At 37.3% G+C, this 19,221-nt stretch overlaps 1 protein-coding gene and 1 non-coding gene across 2 annotated transcripts; one reads left to right on the plus strand and one right to left on the minus strand.

The window, feature by feature from the left end:
* Positions 1-1,901: 1,901 nt before the first annotated feature.
* Positions 1,902-6,822, minus strand: LOC146886832 (uncharacterized). Its single transcript, XM_085671895.1, has 9 exons — positions 6,685-6,822; positions 6,212-6,601; positions 5,933-6,115; positions 5,605-5,821; positions 4,916-5,254; positions 3,242-3,430; positions 2,969-3,075; positions 2,266-2,726; positions 1,902-2,121 (listed from the first exon to the last, which is right to left on the minus strand). Exons 1-9 carry the CDS (start codon positions 6,820-6,822, stop codon positions 1,902-1,904), a joined length of 2,244 nt encoding a protein of 747 aa, XP_085528021.1.
* Positions 6,823-6,880: 58 nt separating this feature from the next.
* On the plus strand, positions 6,881-6,987 carry LOC114172267 (small nucleolar RNA R71). The gene has a single exon (XR_003601971.1). It is a non-coding gene; the product is annotated as a small nucleolar RNA R71 (small nucleolar RNA).
* Positions 6,988-19,221: the final 12,234 nt, after the last annotated feature.

Here is a 19,221-nt window from a genome sequence, read left to right on the forward strand (position 1 = left end):
TTGCTAGGCGGTTTCTGGAAAAATTCCCAAAAATATGAAATTCAACAAAAATAGACGTTGATCATGCAATAACATACGATACAACATACATTTAATTTTTAACCAATTAAAATGACGTTAATCAGCACCCCTTACCTGGTCTCCTTTGCTTAATTTGAATGTGAGATTCTTCTTCTTGGAAAAGAAAAAATTCTTCCCTTAGTGCTCCCGCATTGCAGCTCCAAACAAACTCTTAATTCTCTCAACACACTCTCAAATTCGCTCTCCTCTCACTATGTAACAATGGCAACCTTGCAAACCTTTCTTCTAACCTAAAATTGGCTTTTTAAGTGTGCCTTAATGCTAGGTTAATTACCAAAACGAAAATTTGGTTTAATGGTGCTTGTAAATACCATTCAAGGGCCATTATGGCTGATTCTCCAGCCTCCCTTGGCTACAATTCAGCTAGGGTTTTTCCTTTTCCTTTTGGCAAAAAGAAAGTTTAGTTTAGGTTCACCAAGGTTCAAACCCATCCCTTGCCAATGTCATATCAATGCATAACCATTTAACCAATTCATGTTTCGTGATGATTAATATAATTCTATGATTATATTATAACTTAACATGATCAAGCATATTACTAAAAATACTAATAATTAAATAAACACAATTGGCATACATAAGACTCAAACCCAAGTCCTTTCACACGATAAAGTACTCTCCACCATTTGAGCTAGTACTTTTCCTCATCACATCAATCACTATTAAATGCCATAAAGGCTTCCACGACCCGCATTTATTAATTAATTAATTAATTATTTAATTAATTAAATTTCACGGGTCTTACAAACATCATCCAAGCAGTTCAAAACATGTCAAGTACTTAGTTCAGCTCAGAGAGAGAATTGAAAGCAACATAACCTCACAAAATATGCATTATATCACTCAAATCTCTAGGCTACTGTTTACTCTCAAAGCACCCCTGAAAAATAGACATCAAACAAACTTGGCAAGCCTCTAGAACCAACAACTAAATCAAAACACATGCAGGTCAAGATCAGAAGGACTTCTCAAGGTTGTAATGGGGTTGAGGACAAGGTGTGGAACATATGGATAAGTAGCTAAGCAACAAAAGAATAGAGGAGCAATGGGGAATAAGTCTCAATCAAGCTTGAAAGTAATCCCAAACACCAACACTTCCAAATATGGTTCTCACACAATGCTCAAACCCAAGCTCCTTTTATTTCTTTTCCTTGTTTTCTTTTCTTTTCTTTTCTTTTTGTTTTCTCTCTTTTTCATTTTTTTATATACGAAAAACATGTAGAGAAACAACAATTTTGAAATCCCACCTGGGTATATAAATGAGCAATTCCAAGAACCAATAACAAGTGCGTGCACAACCACACTTGTTGTGCGCGACCACACTTAATTGAGCACCCATTCTCAAAACAATTCGAAAGCTCCAAAATTTCCTAAGGTAGGAATAATCATGTTTTTTCAGGCTAAGGGCTTGTAATGAGCTGTAGAACAATGAAAGGGTATGCAGGCTCAAAAAGGGGTATCAACAGAAACAGTTCAAGGTAGGCTCATCTGACTATAGGCTCATAGAAAAGCATCAAAAAAGGGTCAAGCCAAGGCCGCTGTGCAAGCATTCAAGAGGCATATATCATACAATTAAAGAACAGAGAGTGGCTCAAATTCTCACACAGGGTAAAACAATTCCAAAAGCAACTTGACATGCAAAGAGAAAGGAAGGAGATCAGCCTACAGAATAACCAATAACTCATCCTCCAAAAGTGAAGTGAGTGTCCCAAACAGAAAACAAAAACATAACACAAATTAACACAAATTAACAAAAAGGAAACAAACAAAAGGAAACAACAACAGACAAACCTCTAAGCATGGAAAGAAAACTCCCCGAATCATGGTGAAACAGAAGTGGGGTCAAGCATGGAAGTCTTCTCTACAACAGTATCCACCAAGGCAGGATTGCTGAGGAATGGCTTTAAACGATGCCCATTCACTTTGAAGCTCTTATCGGTGGATTGGCTTTTGATCTCAACTGCACCATAAGGATAAACATTAGTCACCTCAAAAGGACCAATCCCCTTTGATCGCAACTTACCCCTCATGAGTCCAAGTCTGGAGTTATACAATAATATTTGCTGACTAACAACAAACTCCTTTCTAGCTATGAAGTTATCATGGAATCTCTTGGTCTTTTGTTTGTAGAACAGAGAGATCTGATATGCCTCCAGACGAATCTCATCTAACTCGTTCAATTACAGCTTCCTTTCCTCCCCAGCTTGATCAAGTGAGAAGTTGCATGACTTGACAGCCCAGTAGGCTCGGTGCTTTATCTCCACTAGAAGGTGGTGTGACTTACCAAAGACAACCCGATAAGGAGACATCCCTATAGGTGCCTTGTAAGCAGTCCTGTGAGCCCAAAGAGCGTCCTCTAGTCTGCTCCTCCAATCCTTCTTGTTGGGCTGCACAATCTTCTCCAAGATCCGCTTAATTTCTCTGTTTGAGATCTCGGCTTGCCCGTTAGTTTGGGGGTGATATGGTGTAGAAATCTTGTGCACAACCCCATACTTTCGAAGCAAAGCCCCCATGGATCTGTTGCAGAAATGGGTGCCCTGGTCACTAACGATAGCTCTAGGAATTCCAAACCTACAAAATATGTGAGACCTGACAAAGTCTATAACAACACGAGCATCGTTAGTCCTAGTGGCTTTAGCTTCCACCTATTTTGAAACATAATCAACAACAATCAAGATGTAAGCGAAACTAAAAGAGACAGGAAAAAGGCCCATGAAATCTATACCCCAAACATCGAAGACCTCACAAAATAACATAGGTTGTTAAGACATCTATTGTCTCCAAGAAATGGCTCCTCCTGCTCGTTGGCATTCCTCACATGTGCTACAAATCCTCCACGCATCCTTGAAGATGGTGGGCTAATAAAATCCACAATCTAGCACCTTACGAGCTGTCCTTTGTGTGCTAAGATGACCACCAGGTGTAGATGAATGACATAATTTGAGAACCGAGTCAATCTCATGGTCCGAAATGCATCTCCTGGTAACTTGATCACTGCACATTTTCCACAAATAAGGGTCATCTCAAATGTAATACCTAACATTGCTCTTGAATTTATCACATTGAGCTCTTGATGCTAGGGGAGGAAAAATAGAAGCAGCAAGATAATTCACGATGTTAGCAAACCAAGGTGAGGGAGAAGTAGAGAGTGTCAACAAACTTTCATCGGGAAAGTCATCCCGAATCAGTGAAGCATCATCAGTAGACCTCTCAATCCTGCTCAGGTGGTATGCAACCAAGTTTTTTGCTCCTCTCCTATCACGGATCTCCAAATCAAATTCATGGAGCCAGAGCATCCATCTTATCAGCTGGGGCTTGGATTCTGCCTTCTTCAACAGGTACTTAAGAGCTGCATGGTCAGTAAACACAACAATAGGAGAACCGAGCAGATAAGATCTAAACTTTTAAAGCGCAAAAACAACTGCAAGAAGCTCCTTTTTTGTTGTGGTGTAGTTTGCTTGGGGCAACATCTAATGTCCTGGAGGCGTAGTATATTACCCTTGGCTGCTTGTCAATCCTTTGAGCTAGAATAACCCCCAATGCATAATTGGATGCATCGCACATCAGCTCGAACGAGGCTGTCCAATCGGGCGCCTGAATGATTGGAATGGTGGTCAGGGCTTTCTTGAGGCAATCAAAAGCCTCTTTGCATCCTTCATCAAAGATGAAGTCAACATCCTTTTGTAGTAAGTTGGACAGTGGAAGGGCCTTTTTACTGAAGTCCTGAATGAAGCGTTTGTAAAACCCTGCATGGCTAAGAAAAGAACAAACCTCTCGCACAAAAGATGGGTAAAGCAATTGTGAAATAATTGAAATCTTGGCAGGGTCAACTTTAATGCCCCTACTCGAAATTATGTGCCTCAATACTATGCCTTGTTCTACCATGAAAAGATACTTTTAAAAATTGAGAACAAGGTTAGATTGGATGCACCTATTCAAAACCATATCCAAACTATCTAAACATGCATCACATGAGGATCCATACACAGTAAAATCGTCCATAAACACCTCTATGCATTTTTCAAGAAAATCACTGAAAATGCTAAGCATGCACCGCTGGAATGTGCCAAGGGCATTGCATAGGCCAAATGGCATCCTCCTATAGGCAAAATTGCCAAAGGGGCAGGTGAATGTGGTTTTCTCTTAATCCTCAAGTGCAATATGAATTTGAACGTAACCAGAAAAACCATCAAGAAAGCAATAGTGGGACTTACCTACCAAGCGCTTAAGCATCTGATCAATGAAAGGCAGGGGGAAGTGGTCTTTCCTGGTTTCTTGATTTAGCCTTCTATAGTCAATGAAAACTCTCCAACTGTTTTGCACTCTTGTTGGAATCAACTCCTATTTTTCATTCTTCACTACAGTAAGGCCTGTCTTTTTTGGAACAACATGGATGAGGCTGACTCTCTGACTATCTGAAATAGGGTAGATGATCCTAGCTTGTAGAAGCTTGGTCACCTCCTTCTTGACAACATTTGAGATGACAAGGTTGAATCGCCATTGTGACTGTCTCACTGGCTTTGCTCCATCTTCCAACAATATCCTATGCATGCATGTTGATGGGCTAATACCAGGAATTTTAGCCAATGTCCATCCAATTGCCTTCTTGTTCTTTTTAAGAACATGCAACAATCTCTACTCTTGTTTAGTAGTGAGGAAGGTGGAAATGATAACAGCCAGTTTTTCCTCCTCCTCTAAGTAGACATACTTGAGGTTGTGTGGCAGGGGTTTCAACTCTAGAGTGTTGGATGCTGGCTAAATATCAGGAACCAGAGGGGAGGGAGAAATGGGTTCCACAACCTGTACCTCAGCATAATATAAGATGCATATGTACTTCTTGCAACATGGTTAGTGCAATCTAATTGTATAACATCAAAGTTAATAGGTACAACATCCAAAGAGTCGAACTCAGCAGATTCAACATTAGCCACATCATATTCAGAATCAGAATCATAATATGAATCACAATCAACACCAATGCATGCAAATTCAGAAAATTCAAACACAGATGCATATTTCATGCAATGCAAAGGGTGGAAATCATAACCATATCCATTAACAGCATGATCAATGATATCAATGTGAAAAATAGAATGATCCTCAGAAGGATGTTTCATGGCATGCAAAATATGAAATCGCACAACAATATCATCAAACTCCATCGACAAAGTACCTGCATGAACATCAATCTTGGTTCGTGCAGTTTTCAAAAATGGTCTGCTTAAAATGATTGGTGCAGAACCATGTGAAAATCCCTTTTCCATATCAAGAATGTAAAAATCAACAAAGAAAATAAATTCACCAACACGAACCAAAACATCATCAACCAAACCTGCGGGGTGGGCAACACTTCTATTTGCCAACTAAATCACCACACCCGTAGGTTGCAGGGGTCCAAGAAAAAGAGATTTAAAAATAGACAAAGGCATTACATTTATTGAAACACCAAGATCAAAGCACCAAGATCAAGTATTGCATTTTCAAATTTATTGTTGCCTATGATGCAAGGTACACAAAATGTACCTGGGTCCTTGCACTTCTCAGGAATCTGAGGAACATATTTACCTATCAATGCTGACACATTTCTCTCCATGCTGATCTTCTCGTTTCCCTTTCGCCTCCTCTTGTGCGTGCACAACTCCTTCAAGAACTTTTCATATCTAGGAATTTGTTTGATGGCATCCAACAGAGGTATGTTCACTTCCACCTTCCTGAATGTTTCTAGGATCTCCGTGTCAACCTGTTCCATCTTCTTGCTTGGAATGGCTCTTGGAGGGAAAGGAAGAGGTATCGAAGGTGGAGCAGTAGAGGTGGAAGGTGTAGAAGTGACACCAGATGTAGAAGGACCGACTGCATGAGCATCACACTTTCTCTGAAGTGTAGCAGTAGGGCCAACTTCCTTTGGAGGTGTAGGCTCAGGAGTGGGAACTTCAATGTTCTTCCCATACCTCAATGTGATGGAACTCATGTTTCTCAGATTCTTCACCGTTTGTGATGGAAGCTTGTCAAAATTCTGAGCCTGTACTTGGTTTAGCTGAGTGGCCATTTGCCCCATCTGATTTGTCAGACTCTGAATTGAAGCTCTGGTCTCCTACTGGAATTGCATATTTTGAAGGGTCATCATTCTGACTAACTCCTCCAATGAAGTAGAAGATGAAGGTGCAATGGGAGTTGGGGTAGCAGCAAGTGAAACAGGAGCAGCTTGTGGTGTAGGTGCAACTCTTTGTTGAGGAGGTGGCTGCACGTTTTGAAACGGTTGGTTTTGCTGCTGTTGGTTGCCCTGGTTTCCCCATCTCAGATTAGGGTGATTCCTCCATCCTGGATTGTATTTATTTGTTAACAAATCATGGTTTTGTTGCTGGTGTTGGGGCCTATTGTTGTTGAAAATATTGGCTGCATAAGCCTGAGGAGTATCCACTGGTGTAGAAGAAGAAGCAACATGTTGTTGCAATGCTGGGCAAGAGTCTGTGAAATGATCAAAAAATGTACAAAGGCCATAAACTCTAACAGCTGGTGCTATCTGATTGGAAGCAAGTTGGTTGACCAGTGTGGTAAGAGCATCAATCTTACTCTCCAACTTTTCGTGTATTCGACTACCCCTACATCATGAACTCCTCTAACAACTATGGCATCACTCCTTGTGCCAAATTGCTGAGAATTGGAAGCCATGTTCTCGATTAGTTGCCTGGCTGCAACTGGGGTTTTGTTACCAAGAGCGCCACCACTTGCGGCATCAATCATGTTTCTATCCATGTGGTGTAGGCCTTCATAAATATATTATAGAAGGAGATGCTCAGAGATTTGATGGTGGGGGCAGCTTGAACAAAGATTCTTGAACCTCTCCCAATACTCATAGAGGGTCTCCCCAGATTGCTGCTTAATGCCAGAGATTTCCTTCCTTATGGCTGTTGTCATGGAAGCAGGGAAGAATTTGGCAAGGAACAATCTCTTCAGATCATCCCAGCTCGTGATGGACGTGGGTGCAAGGAAGTACAGCCAGTCTTTCGCATTGCTCTCCAACGAATAAGGAAAAGCCTTCAAGTATACATGGTCCTCTTGGACATCTGCAGGCTTCATGGTGGAACAAACGACATGAAACTACTTCAAGTTTTTGCACGGGTCCTTACCTGCAAGGCCATGAAACTTTGGCAACAAGTGTATTAATCCAGTTTTTAACACATATGGAACTTCCTCCTGCGGGTATTGAATGCATAAACTGTCATAAGTGAACTCTGGTGCAATGAGCTCACTCATGGTCCTCTCATGAGGTGGAGGAGGTTGAGCCATGTTATCAGTATGAAAATCAGAATGCTCAAATCAGAAGAGTCGGGAAAAATCACTGAATATTCAGCATGCAAAGATAAATTCCTAAGATGCTTACGTCCTCTGTGGAATGTCCTATCAATCTCAGGGTCAATGGGTCGTAATTCACTTGGGTTTCCCCTAGTCATGCACCAAAATACATTAATTCTAGTGATATTGGCATAACATAGGGTATAACTACAAGTATACTCAAACAAACTCCAAATGACTTGAAAATTAGTAGGATTGTCCTTTGAGTGCTCAAACAGTACCACCAAAAATTTCAGCTCAAAACTCAAAGTGCGAGTATTTTTAAAATGTTTTCAAAAGTGGAAAAAATGAAGAAAAATCACAAAAAACATTGCTAAAATGTAGAAAATGGCATTTTCTGGAGAATACGAGTTTGATAACCAACAGAGCGGGTATTAAGAAAGTAGGAAATGAAATTCCACCCAAATGCATATAAAATAATATTGATTCTGATAACCAGAACAAAAGTTATGGTTCTCTGAAGTTTGCCTAAAAATCAGTCCAAAATGTTTTTTGAATCTCTCACATCAGACCATAGCAACTGCTCCAACTATTTTTCCCATCAAGTTCAATGTCTTAGAAGTGGGGGGAAAAATTTCAAGTCAAAACAAGCACCGTAGCTACTAGAACAAAAATCCACAAGTTAAATGCCAAAATCAGACACTATTCAACAATATTCACTCTACTATAATTGACATTATTCTTGCGCGTCGTGACACTATTCACTCTACTACACAGACAATACGCACACTACACGAAAACACACAGAAACAATACCACAATCAACATATACCAACTCAACCACACTTGAAATACACACACACACACCAAAACACTAAACACAAACGCACTGAAAATTTTACTTCGAACAAAACTATTGGTCCCCGGCAACAGCGCCAAATTTGATAGAGGCTGTATGTAATAGTTGAACCAAGTCGTCTCTCAATGACCAATTTTCTTGTTCAAAGCTTCAATTTCTAGATTCAAACACAAAGGGTGGTTAGCAGATTCAGTATGCTAATTAACAAATTAAATTAAATGCGACAATGATTAAAAACGTATTGACATCCTTGCTTCAAACATAATTTCACTTATCATAGGCCACCAAATTAACACCTCTGCCTTCTCTCAATCCACTAGATAATAATTCACTAAGTAAAAATTACAATCCAGGTTCATTATGCAATTAATTAATGCACACATCCTTAAATTCGTGACAACCAAGCTACATACATTAAGCATGACCATAACTTAATCAAACACATGCAATTACTCTGTAAATCAAGCACAAACAGATTCAGCACATATGTTCCCCGAATTTAGAACAAAGAGACATGGCAGATTTCACAAAACAATCACAATCTCAAAGCTTTATTGCATTTTTCATTAAGGAGTCAATACAGGAATTTAGCTAGACATGGAAATGGGGCAATTAAGCACTTCAAATCTGAATGCAACAAAACAGAACATCAAAAACCCTAACCTACGAAAAATTAACGCAAATCAAGAGCAAAAGAGAGATTTTAAAGCTTCAACGGAATGAAAAACACTATTGTGATAGATAAATCCGAAAGCCCCACCAATGGGTGTTGTTCCAAGTTAATAAAATCCACAAAATGAGCTGCCCAAGCTAGAAAAAGAATTCAAAACATAAAACCCACATTGGGAGCTGTCAAATGTGCATAAAAACAGTAAAAACTAGGCAAAAACATGAAGAATCGCAAGGAGCACCTCCATGGACACCCACCAAAGCTTGGAGAACGAAAATGGAAGTTGGAGAAGAGTGGAAGAATTGTGCGGCTGTTTGCATGGTCAAATGACATAATTCGCGTGGTCCCATCACCCTTGGAGCACTATTTACAAAAATGCCATTATGTCACTCAGAATTACAAACATGCCACTATTGGGCCTCAAATGTTGGCCTATTCACTCAGATGACGTGGAAATGATGTGGCAACGATGTGGGAAGTCTCTTCAACTGAATGTTGATGTCCAAGCTCCAAAATTGCTTCACCCAAATACCTAAAAATAATTAAAAAACAAAAATTAGGTCAAATAATGTGAAATTAACTCAAATTCGGAATAGTGGCTTAATAAAGCCCAATAGATGAAAACAAACTAAAAATGAACAATTAAGCACTGAACAATTGTCAAATGGGTACACAAAGGCTAAAGGAATGGAGGAAAATAATGACTCATCAATGCATTTTTCAACGTACTTGAGGGAATGTGGCGCACATAAATGCAATTCTGGAAGCTTCATTCCTTCATGCAACGTTGCAGTTTAACGTCCTTCATCCTTGAACCGGTTGGGAATTTCCTAGTGTTGATGAATCGAGAGTGTGAGGAAGCCTAGAGTACACAACAATTTATGGAGAACATTGTTGCAACAACATATGCACATGATTTTTGCACAAATGCTTTGATTTGGGACACGAGGTTCATCAAACAACATGGTATTTACCAAAATTTTGGCATAATATTATTGATTTGTTATGAATATACTTTTTAATATTTATTTCCCACAAATTTTATGGACAAAAACTGATTACAAATTGTAGCTTTACTTGAGGATGGTGGCATTGAAAATGTGATTGCACTCAACATTAGAAAGTATTTTGATAGAATGCTTTTTGTCGCATGTGTTGTCAAGGAGTTTTACCCAATTAGGTTAGGGGTTGTGTGTATTATTGTCAAGGTGAACTTTGTTAACATTGGCATGTATAACCTTGTCTAAAAGATAGCCTGGTTCATGTACTTATATTTTGTATTATTCATTTTTAGACCAATCAAATACAAGCCCATGCTAGCGTCAACAACTAAATACTTTTACATCCACAATGTTAAAATTGAATTAAACATTGCAAGTCTTCAAACATGACATAAACTTTCCCACAAAGGAACAACTTGATGCTTTAGTTCCTTTTGGGGGAACAGAAGGCAGTTTAGAAGCCAAATGTGGAAACCAATTTTGAAAGGGGTATACAGCCAAATATGGAGAGCAATGTTGATAACAACGTGCACAACAATGTGGTAACCTATGTGGACATAAGTATGGACACAAATGTGAACCCAAATGTCCACAACAATGACGACTTCATTCAACAAACCTTTGAGGATAATAGTGATGATGACATGATCATGAACAATAGTGTTTGTGAAATGATGAAAGAGCAGGTTGATCCATTAAAGAAATTTCAACGTATTTATAAAGGAGAGTCCTCCAAGTCACAACAATAGTGCCATTAGAATTATATATGGACCATTACATTTCATGTTTTGGATGTGGGGTTCTAAATGGCCCTAAAATTTAGGTTTCAAATTTAATGATTTAGATTCTATATGCCAACTTCCTTGACATTGAAACTGTATATGTTAATGACCATGGTCCATAAGCATGGCAAAAAGGTCATTTTCTGCACTTTTTTTTATGAACTAAGTTATTATGTTTGACCATTACTTGGTACTTCAATTGTGTTACATGATTAACATGGGTAAGTACTTATTTACATTTGGCTTAACAATTACTATTGCTTTTGGATATGTTAAATAGTTATCTAAAACCAAATTGGGTCATAACGGAATTAATGTCAGATGTAGTTGTCTAATATAGTCATGAAGGCATGATAATGCCACTTCATAAGTTATCCAAGAGAGAAAAAATTATGTGCAAAATGTATAGCATGGGTTAACACTTACATAGCCATGGGTAAGCAAAAATACTACATAGTGGAAGTGAAGAAGAAATATAGGCACCTTTATTTTCCTTTTCTAAAACACAAACATGGGCAAATTGGACTCACTAGAAGGAACAAGAGTATGAAGATTTAACTTTATCACATGAACTCGAGGCATGAGAGTGCCACTACTAAAGTTATTGAAGAAAGAAAAATTCATGTGTGTAACACCACAATTTTGGATGTCACGAGCAGTTATAAAACATACGCTTCGTTGAAAAACAACAAAGATAAAAGCCATCTTTAAACGCGTAAGTCAAACAAACTAAATTTCCAAAAGTTTTCAAATAACAACAATAACTTAAATTAAGTTACATTGCCTTTAATACTTATTCGAAATTAATCTTAACAAATGAAACCTCGAGTTCATGCCATCCTCTCGTCAATCTACACCACGTTTGACACACCTGTATTATCACCTGCTCCTGTATAACACACATGTTATACGATCATCACATAAACACACATAACAAACAAATAGAACAGAGTGAGTACACTACATGCAAAAGTATATTTAAGGATATTTAGCAGATCAAGTCATTGCAAGTAATAAATTATCACATCAGACCAATAAGATATTCAACATGGTAATCACTACCACCCTCTAGTTTTCCCATCACGATATTCAACATGGTAATCATTGTAAGACCTGAGAAATTTAATTAATTAATAAATACGGGTAGTGGGATACTTTATGACAATTAATGCTAGTTTACATGACGTGGAAAAGTATTATACCTTAAAAGGTTGAGAGTACTTGATTGTGTGGGAGATGGGTTTGAGTCTTGAGTATGCCAATTGTTTGTTAATTTAATTGTTTTATTATTTTGCGTGTATGCTTGAGACTAGAGTAGTAAGATAAAATCATATATAAGTTTGAATTACCAATAAATATGAATTGGCTTGATAGTTGTGCATGTACTTGGTAATTAGGAGGTTGTGGGTTCAAACCTCGACTAGAGTAAAATCATAAGATTTTTTTTATGCCTTGGGAACGAATTGAGGAGATGAAGAGCTGGAGATAGGTTCCACAAATCTGGACACAAATAAAGAGGTTAATTGGACTTAATTAGGCTTTAAGAACCTAATTAATTGGCAGAATTAATTTAATTCGTTTTTAAATTAATTTAATTAATTTTAGAGTTGAAAAGTGAGGAAAATTCACTTAATTTTCATGTGGCTGCCAACCAAGGAAGTTGAGTACCCTAAATAGTAAGTGGGGAGAGTGTGGACGATTGTGGGGGATAAACCATTCTCGTTTCTTTAGGTTTTATGGAGTGTTTGGAAAAGAGAGAAGAGAAAAGCAAAACCAAGGTTAGAAGCCATAAACAAGTGAAGTGAGGCAAAGAAGGAAACATGTTTTGGAGACACTCACTAGGTATGGGAAGCTTTTTCTTGTTTAATGTTTCTTGATGAATGAAATTGAACCTTTAGGTGTTTTCTGTGTGATCATTGTTTGAGTTCTGGGAGGGGTCTTTCACGGGTTAATGGTGTGGTAGTTGAGGTTACATCGTTGTTAATTTTCCTTGATGAATGATATTTCTATGTGCTTGAATAATGTTGTTATTAGTGTTCCGATGATGTTTTGTATGGGGAAGCTAAACCACGACTTTTCTTTCTATTAATAGTTTTCTCTGACTTACGAATGGATGAAGGGTGGAAAGTAGGAATGTGTTAGTATACATGATGAAAAGGTTTGTTTGTTGTGGTTCCTGATTCACACATTCCTTGATAATTGAATGATATATTTTCCTTTCTATGTGTGATATTGGTGAGGTTCCGCTAGTTTGGGGTCTGTTACTCTTGCTTAGTTGACTAGTATAATATTTGAAAATTTAATTATGGTATGGGTGGTTGTCTTTGAAACCTTCTCATAGTTTTTGCAGATGGGTTACGTCCTTTTGTAGTGGGTAAACTCTCATTTTGATTGTTGATATTTATGTACTAGTTTTTATCTTGCTTGATTCGATGCTTTATGGGTTTACTTAGTCTGCCAAGGCTTCTATGTTATTTGTGCTTGTGATCCAACGCGTGTTGTTATCATTTGATTCTATTTTTCGTTAATGTGTTGAAGCCTTGATTGTGGTGGTGTGTTCCGTGATAACTAGGGGATAGTTTTGCACCCATCTTTCTTTCTTTTGCTGTCTTTGTATCTAGAGCATGGACCTTTCATGGGTGAATGTTTTAGTTGGTGGTGGGGCAACCTTGTTGTTCTCTTTCTCTTCCTTTACATGGTACTCTTGGGTTGTGTTCATGTGTTATGTGAGGCATGGTGTGAATCCCTTGCATTTTTTTAACTCACCCGTTAGAGAATTTCGTTGCAGACTTGCCTTAGACTATGCTTTCTTACTCTACATTTTGCAGTGTTGACCCTAATTCATTGCATTGTGCTATAGTCCATGTTGTGGCAGTACTTGTATGTCTTCATACCTTGGGTCAGGGTCCTTAAAAACTTAAATAATCAAGTGCATGCATTGGGTTGCATGGTTTCCTAGTTCCTTTGGTTTTGCAATGACGCAACGTTAGAATACATACATATGTGATGCAGTCGATGCATTTTGTGTGTGGGTTTATTTTTATAGGCTACGTTTTTCGTTTTCTTGATACATATGTGTGGTTTGTTTTCTCTTGAGCCAAGCATTTAAAGGTCCATCAAGCATTATTTAACACTCTTCACTTTTTGCATGATAGTAAAGTTTGCTTTTTGTTACTCACTCATGCAAGGTCTTCTATTTTCTTTTAGGTGCGGGTCCATTGGTGTTACAAGGTGGAGCTATGTTTTCACTTTTAAATTCTATATGTTGCTTAGGTGCATAGGGGAGGGCCCATGAGTTTTTATTAACATTGAAATGCATTAATGATGAGTGATGCAGAGATGTTTTGGGTTTATGTATTAGTATAAAACATGAAAAAGGGGTTTGTGAGGGGGCCCACGTGAGGAAAAAGGGTTTAAAGTCCTGGTTCACTTTAAATATATATATATATATATATATATATATATATATATATATATATTAAAATATTTAATATAATAAAAAGAAAGAAAAACATGCATGCGTTTGTTTTATATAAACTACGTGAAATAGGAAATCATACATATATTATTTATTAAAATATTATGCCATATGCTATAATAAATATTATAATTTGGATGATAGCTTTTATGTTATTTAAATGAAAGAGATGGATGATCACATGTTATTTTATATGCTCACTTATTAATTTTATTTATTTTTTCTCTTGGACAAGTCTTTATAAATCTAAAACTAATGTAGAATATAATAATAGGTAATAGTATTGAACTTTTAATTTTTAGAAAAAGAAATAATGTGTGCATGAGTAACTGAAGTATGATTTCTGAAAAAAATAAAATAAAACTAGAGCTGGGTTGTGATTATAATGCTTAAGTATTGTATTTAGATGTGATGTTCAGTATTATTTACAATGCCTTATTTTATTAACTTTCGTTTATATATCAAAAGTATTGTTAGCTTACCCCTATTTGGTTGTCTGTGTTTGTTTGTATGTGTGTGTGTGTGATGATCGTATGATGCGTGTGTTAAACGGGAGTAGATGATATTGCAGATTATTCTGACGGGGAGTAAACTAACGAGAGAAAGGGGTCAACTCGGGATTTATGTTCTTTTTTATTAAGTTGTTACATTACGCATTAAAGACGGTGTAATTTATTTTCAATGTCGTTGTTATTTAAAATTTTTAGACAATGGATGTTTGAACTATGATTTTTAATAAATTAAATTATAAATTTTTACTTAGGTTCATTTTATCGATAATCATTTCTGCTAAAAGTGCTCATTTTATAAGTTTCCATGACATCCAAAAAATTGGGTTGTTACGATCACTACCACACTCTGGTTTTCTTGTCACGATATTCAACATGGTAATCACTCCCACACTCCAATTTTCTTGTCACCTACCTTCAACTTCAAGATCTAGTTCCCTAGAACTATCTGGTCTAAGTCGTCCTACCCTCGTGGCAAGGATCTACCTCCCTTGTTCCTCAAAGACATACGAGTGAAAACTTCGGTGAATCGCTCATCAGGCACTATATTCAATAACGAGCCAAAACTAAGGGTGAAACATCTTTCCCCTCTCCACTCCCTCGCGCAGGCGAGAGAATACAACACTCGAACCCATCCTCCTCCACTGTCTGGTGCAGGCGAAAGAGTCATCTTTGGATTTCTAGATACGATAGAAAACCTCCCACCACTCGTATGTCTTCACTCAAAACCCTCGCACTTTTATCATTTACTACACCAAAGCAATATACTCATACAACAAATGGGTTCACTACAATTCAATCCATCATTCCCTACGTTGTTTATGTAGTGTTTTATCCACGGCTTCAATCAAACATGAACACACTCACGCTATAAGAAAGACCACATGCATCACGCACGTGCATCACACATCAAGATATAAGAAATAGTAATCCCACGCATAGAAATTACACCATAACCATAAAATAAGCAAGGAATCTAGATTCACAAGTCGCGGGTCCCTATCCAAGCATCAATACCAAATATACAATTATAATTGGGAGCCAAAAGTTGCACATATCGTGGGTTTCTTCTCCCAAGCATCACAACAAGACAACCTAGCTATGCTAACGTTATCAGAAAGAGAGAAAAAGAAGAAACATGCATGAATTGCCCACCAAGCATCACGTTCCATCAATCATGGAAAGAGAGAAAAAGAAGAAATATGCTTGGTTATTCAATGGAAGCATGCACCACAAACAAGAAAATAAAACCCTTATATGCAAGGCTACCAAAACATGTGAAAACTGGATGGATAAGAGAACCATGCTTTTACGTGAACTTGACATTAAACATTAATAAGAAAACTAGGGAAAGGCACAATCTAACCTAAACTATGAAAATACGTGTGAAATGCGCCTTTTTTATATTTGAGGGGTAGTTTGAAGTGAAAATTGTAAATATGGGTTGGTTTATTTTATTTTTTTGTAAAAAAGAGTGAAGTCGTCAAAATAACTTTACAAGTGACGTCGTCATGATACAGGACAATTTCCCCTTTTTTTTTAAAAAAAAAAACAAAGTCGTCATGAGTTATGACGATTTCAATGTAACAAAGTAGTGAAGTCATTAGGACTCATGATGACTTCACTTTTCTGATACACCGAAGACGTCATGAGTCATGACGACTTCACTTTTCTGATACACTGAAGTCGTCATGAGGACTTCACTTTTCTGATACACTGAAATTGTCATGACTAGTGATGAATTTGCTTTTTCAAAGAAAAAAAGGAAATCGGCTTGTATCATGATGACTTCAGCTTTGATGTTATCTGCACTCTTGACAACTTCACCTTGTTTTTTTTTTAAAAAAGTCAAATGACCCATATTTACCAATTCAACTTCAAACTAACCTAAAATACCAAAAAAGTCGTGAAATACACTCAACCATACATAAAGAAAACCAAATGGCATGAGAAATAATCTACACAATTTCACGTGTCTGCACCACCCAAAAGTTGCACTTAAAAGCTAAGAAAAACATTTCATCTAAACTACATAAAACACGACCCACAAAGACTCTCTCACTCCCATGCAATGCCCTTCACGTCAATAAGAATATATGTTAGTATTAAATAGAAAAGATGGCATGCCAGACCTTACGTATTCTACCCCACGCACCAACGAAAATATTTCTATGCACCACAAACCCTTGGCAACACACTCACACACTACTATGATTGCCACGTGATTCATGAACACACAATCTACAACAAAAATGTAGCCCTATGAGAGAGGATGCATTCCCTTATTAAATAAAATATCCATAAAACTACACCAAAAATATAGACAATACAAGAATTTACTGTTTTTTGTTGGCCAAAAATGGACACCACCAGTGTAAAACTAACGAAAAGGGGATGAAGGCATCGGTCCAGCGTCAGCCAAACGAGGACGAACCTTTGTCGCGAATTTATCATCGGCTCAACAGACGAAAACTATTAAAGAATATAATAAGAATTTCCTATGCGTGGGTCAAACCCATGAACACTAGAAAAACTTGAAAAAGTTTAAAAAAGCTTTCGTTGGTCAGGACGACGTAAATGTGGATAATTCAACGTATCTCCTCAGTTTTGTGTAGGCTTTGAGTGGGTTAAGCTCACGAAACAATGAAATAACTTTATGTGCATAGGCTAACCCTACACATGATTGAATTGAAAATCTGAAACTAAGTGTTGTGCGTGATGTTAAGACTCTGACAAGTGTACCAGGTCGCGCAAGTAATAACCGGTAAGACCGGGATATCATTTCGTAAGAGACTCGTTTATACTAAATAATTGTGTAATTAATGACTAATTTAAACTAAAAAATGAATCATATTTTGAGTTTCATGTAAGAAACTAAATTTTGCATAACTGATTAAAATTAAACTTTGGAATTTAAAGGCACTTAGTGAATGGAAAAGATTAGAGATGATATGAATTGATATTGCCGGGGTTAGAATTCACCAACTATGCTCTCATGCAACTACAATTTTACACCCTCTACATCAATATGCTAATGACAACCCACAAATATACTCAAACCCTAATTCCTTAGTGGAATGAGCCTAAATTTCCTTATTAAGAGTCAATCTCTTGAACTCTTAATAAGAAAATCTGCATTATGCATAAGGGTTTAAGATAACTAATAGGTCAAGTCCCATTTGTAGATACAAGCTCCATTAGGTTTTCTTGTTTTAATTCAAGGATTCAAAAGATATTTCCACACCCAATGAACCAAATATCCTGCAATGGATGGTCAAATCAATGCAAGTATTAAGCGAAGAAACAAGAAGACTAGCAATTAATGAAAGAGGCATATATATAATAAAAACATTCGCATTTACACAAGAGTTTTGTGGCTACATCTAACCCCAACAAAAATGGGTTTAGCTCTCCATTGTCATGGAGAGCTCAAGCTTAAAAATGGAAGAAATGGAAGAGAAAGAAATACAAAGAGGAAGATGGAGCCATTCCCACAAGCCCTAGCACACCTCCAAGCTCTCCAAAATGTGTTCTTCGTGCCTCCATACTGCCAAAGATGGTTTCCCCTTGAGATTCCAGAAGAAATAGGTTTAATTTTGCCACATCAGCACAAGCACCGCTCAACGTTTAAAAAATGTGAGCCAATCAGCGCTCAACGCCCAAAACTGCGAGAAGAATGGCGCTTAGCCTTGAATTCTGGCGCTGAGCTCTGGAAAATGCGAAACGAATGGGGCTCAACCTTGAATTCTGACGCTCAGCCTTGCACTACTATGTTCATATCTTCAATTTTGGCTTTTTTCTTCTTTCTTCTTTGGTTGATAACTTCTTTGGCTTGAGACAAAAGCTTACTATCATTAAATTAGTCACAAAAATGGGGATTAGTGGTATAATTAGATCTATGAAACCCATATTGTATTTATTCACAAAAACAAAGTAAAAGTGAGGATTAAGTGGGTAAAAAGCTCAAGAAGAGTTGATTTTGTTAGCAAAAGATAGCCAAGATAATGGTAAAATTCTACATTATCAACTCCCCCAAACTTAAAACCTTGCTTGTCCTCAAGTAAAAAGGTAACTTGGCCTAAATGAACAACACAATTGCAATGATCTAGCAACTAAAGAGAACATAGTTAAACAACCAAAACAGATGTCAATTGTGCTTGCTCTTATCTAAAAGATTGTTTTGCATGTGTTTCATTAGCAAGGCAAGCTAAAGTTATGGTGCTCACAAAACAAAAGCTTCACAAGTGCATACCAAAGTTTATAAGGGATCAAAATGATGGCAAAATGTTTCCTTGATCAATGATAACCACTTCTCATAAGAACAAGTGTTTCACTCAAGCCCACTAGTGTATGGATATAAACAAGATTCTCTCCATTGTCACAATGTCACACAATTTAACTTTGCTTTTTGTTCAAAATGGCTAAAACTTTCACAAGCATGGTATCATCACAAGGGCTTTTATGGCTTGTATCGTGGCTAGGCTAAGAAGGAAATTTGGGTTTTCAAGATAACAAAAGTACCTTGAGCTAAAAGAGCAACTAATCAAA

The sequence above is a fragment of the Vigna unguiculata genome, chromosome 4, assembly GCF_037176805.1.
Source record: "Vigna unguiculata cultivar grain cowpea cultivar isolate G323 ecotype 2 chromosome 4, ASM3717680v1, whole genome shotgun sequence".
Taxonomy (NCBI): Eukaryota; Viridiplantae; Streptophyta; class Magnoliopsida; order Fabales; family Fabaceae; genus Vigna; species Vigna unguiculata.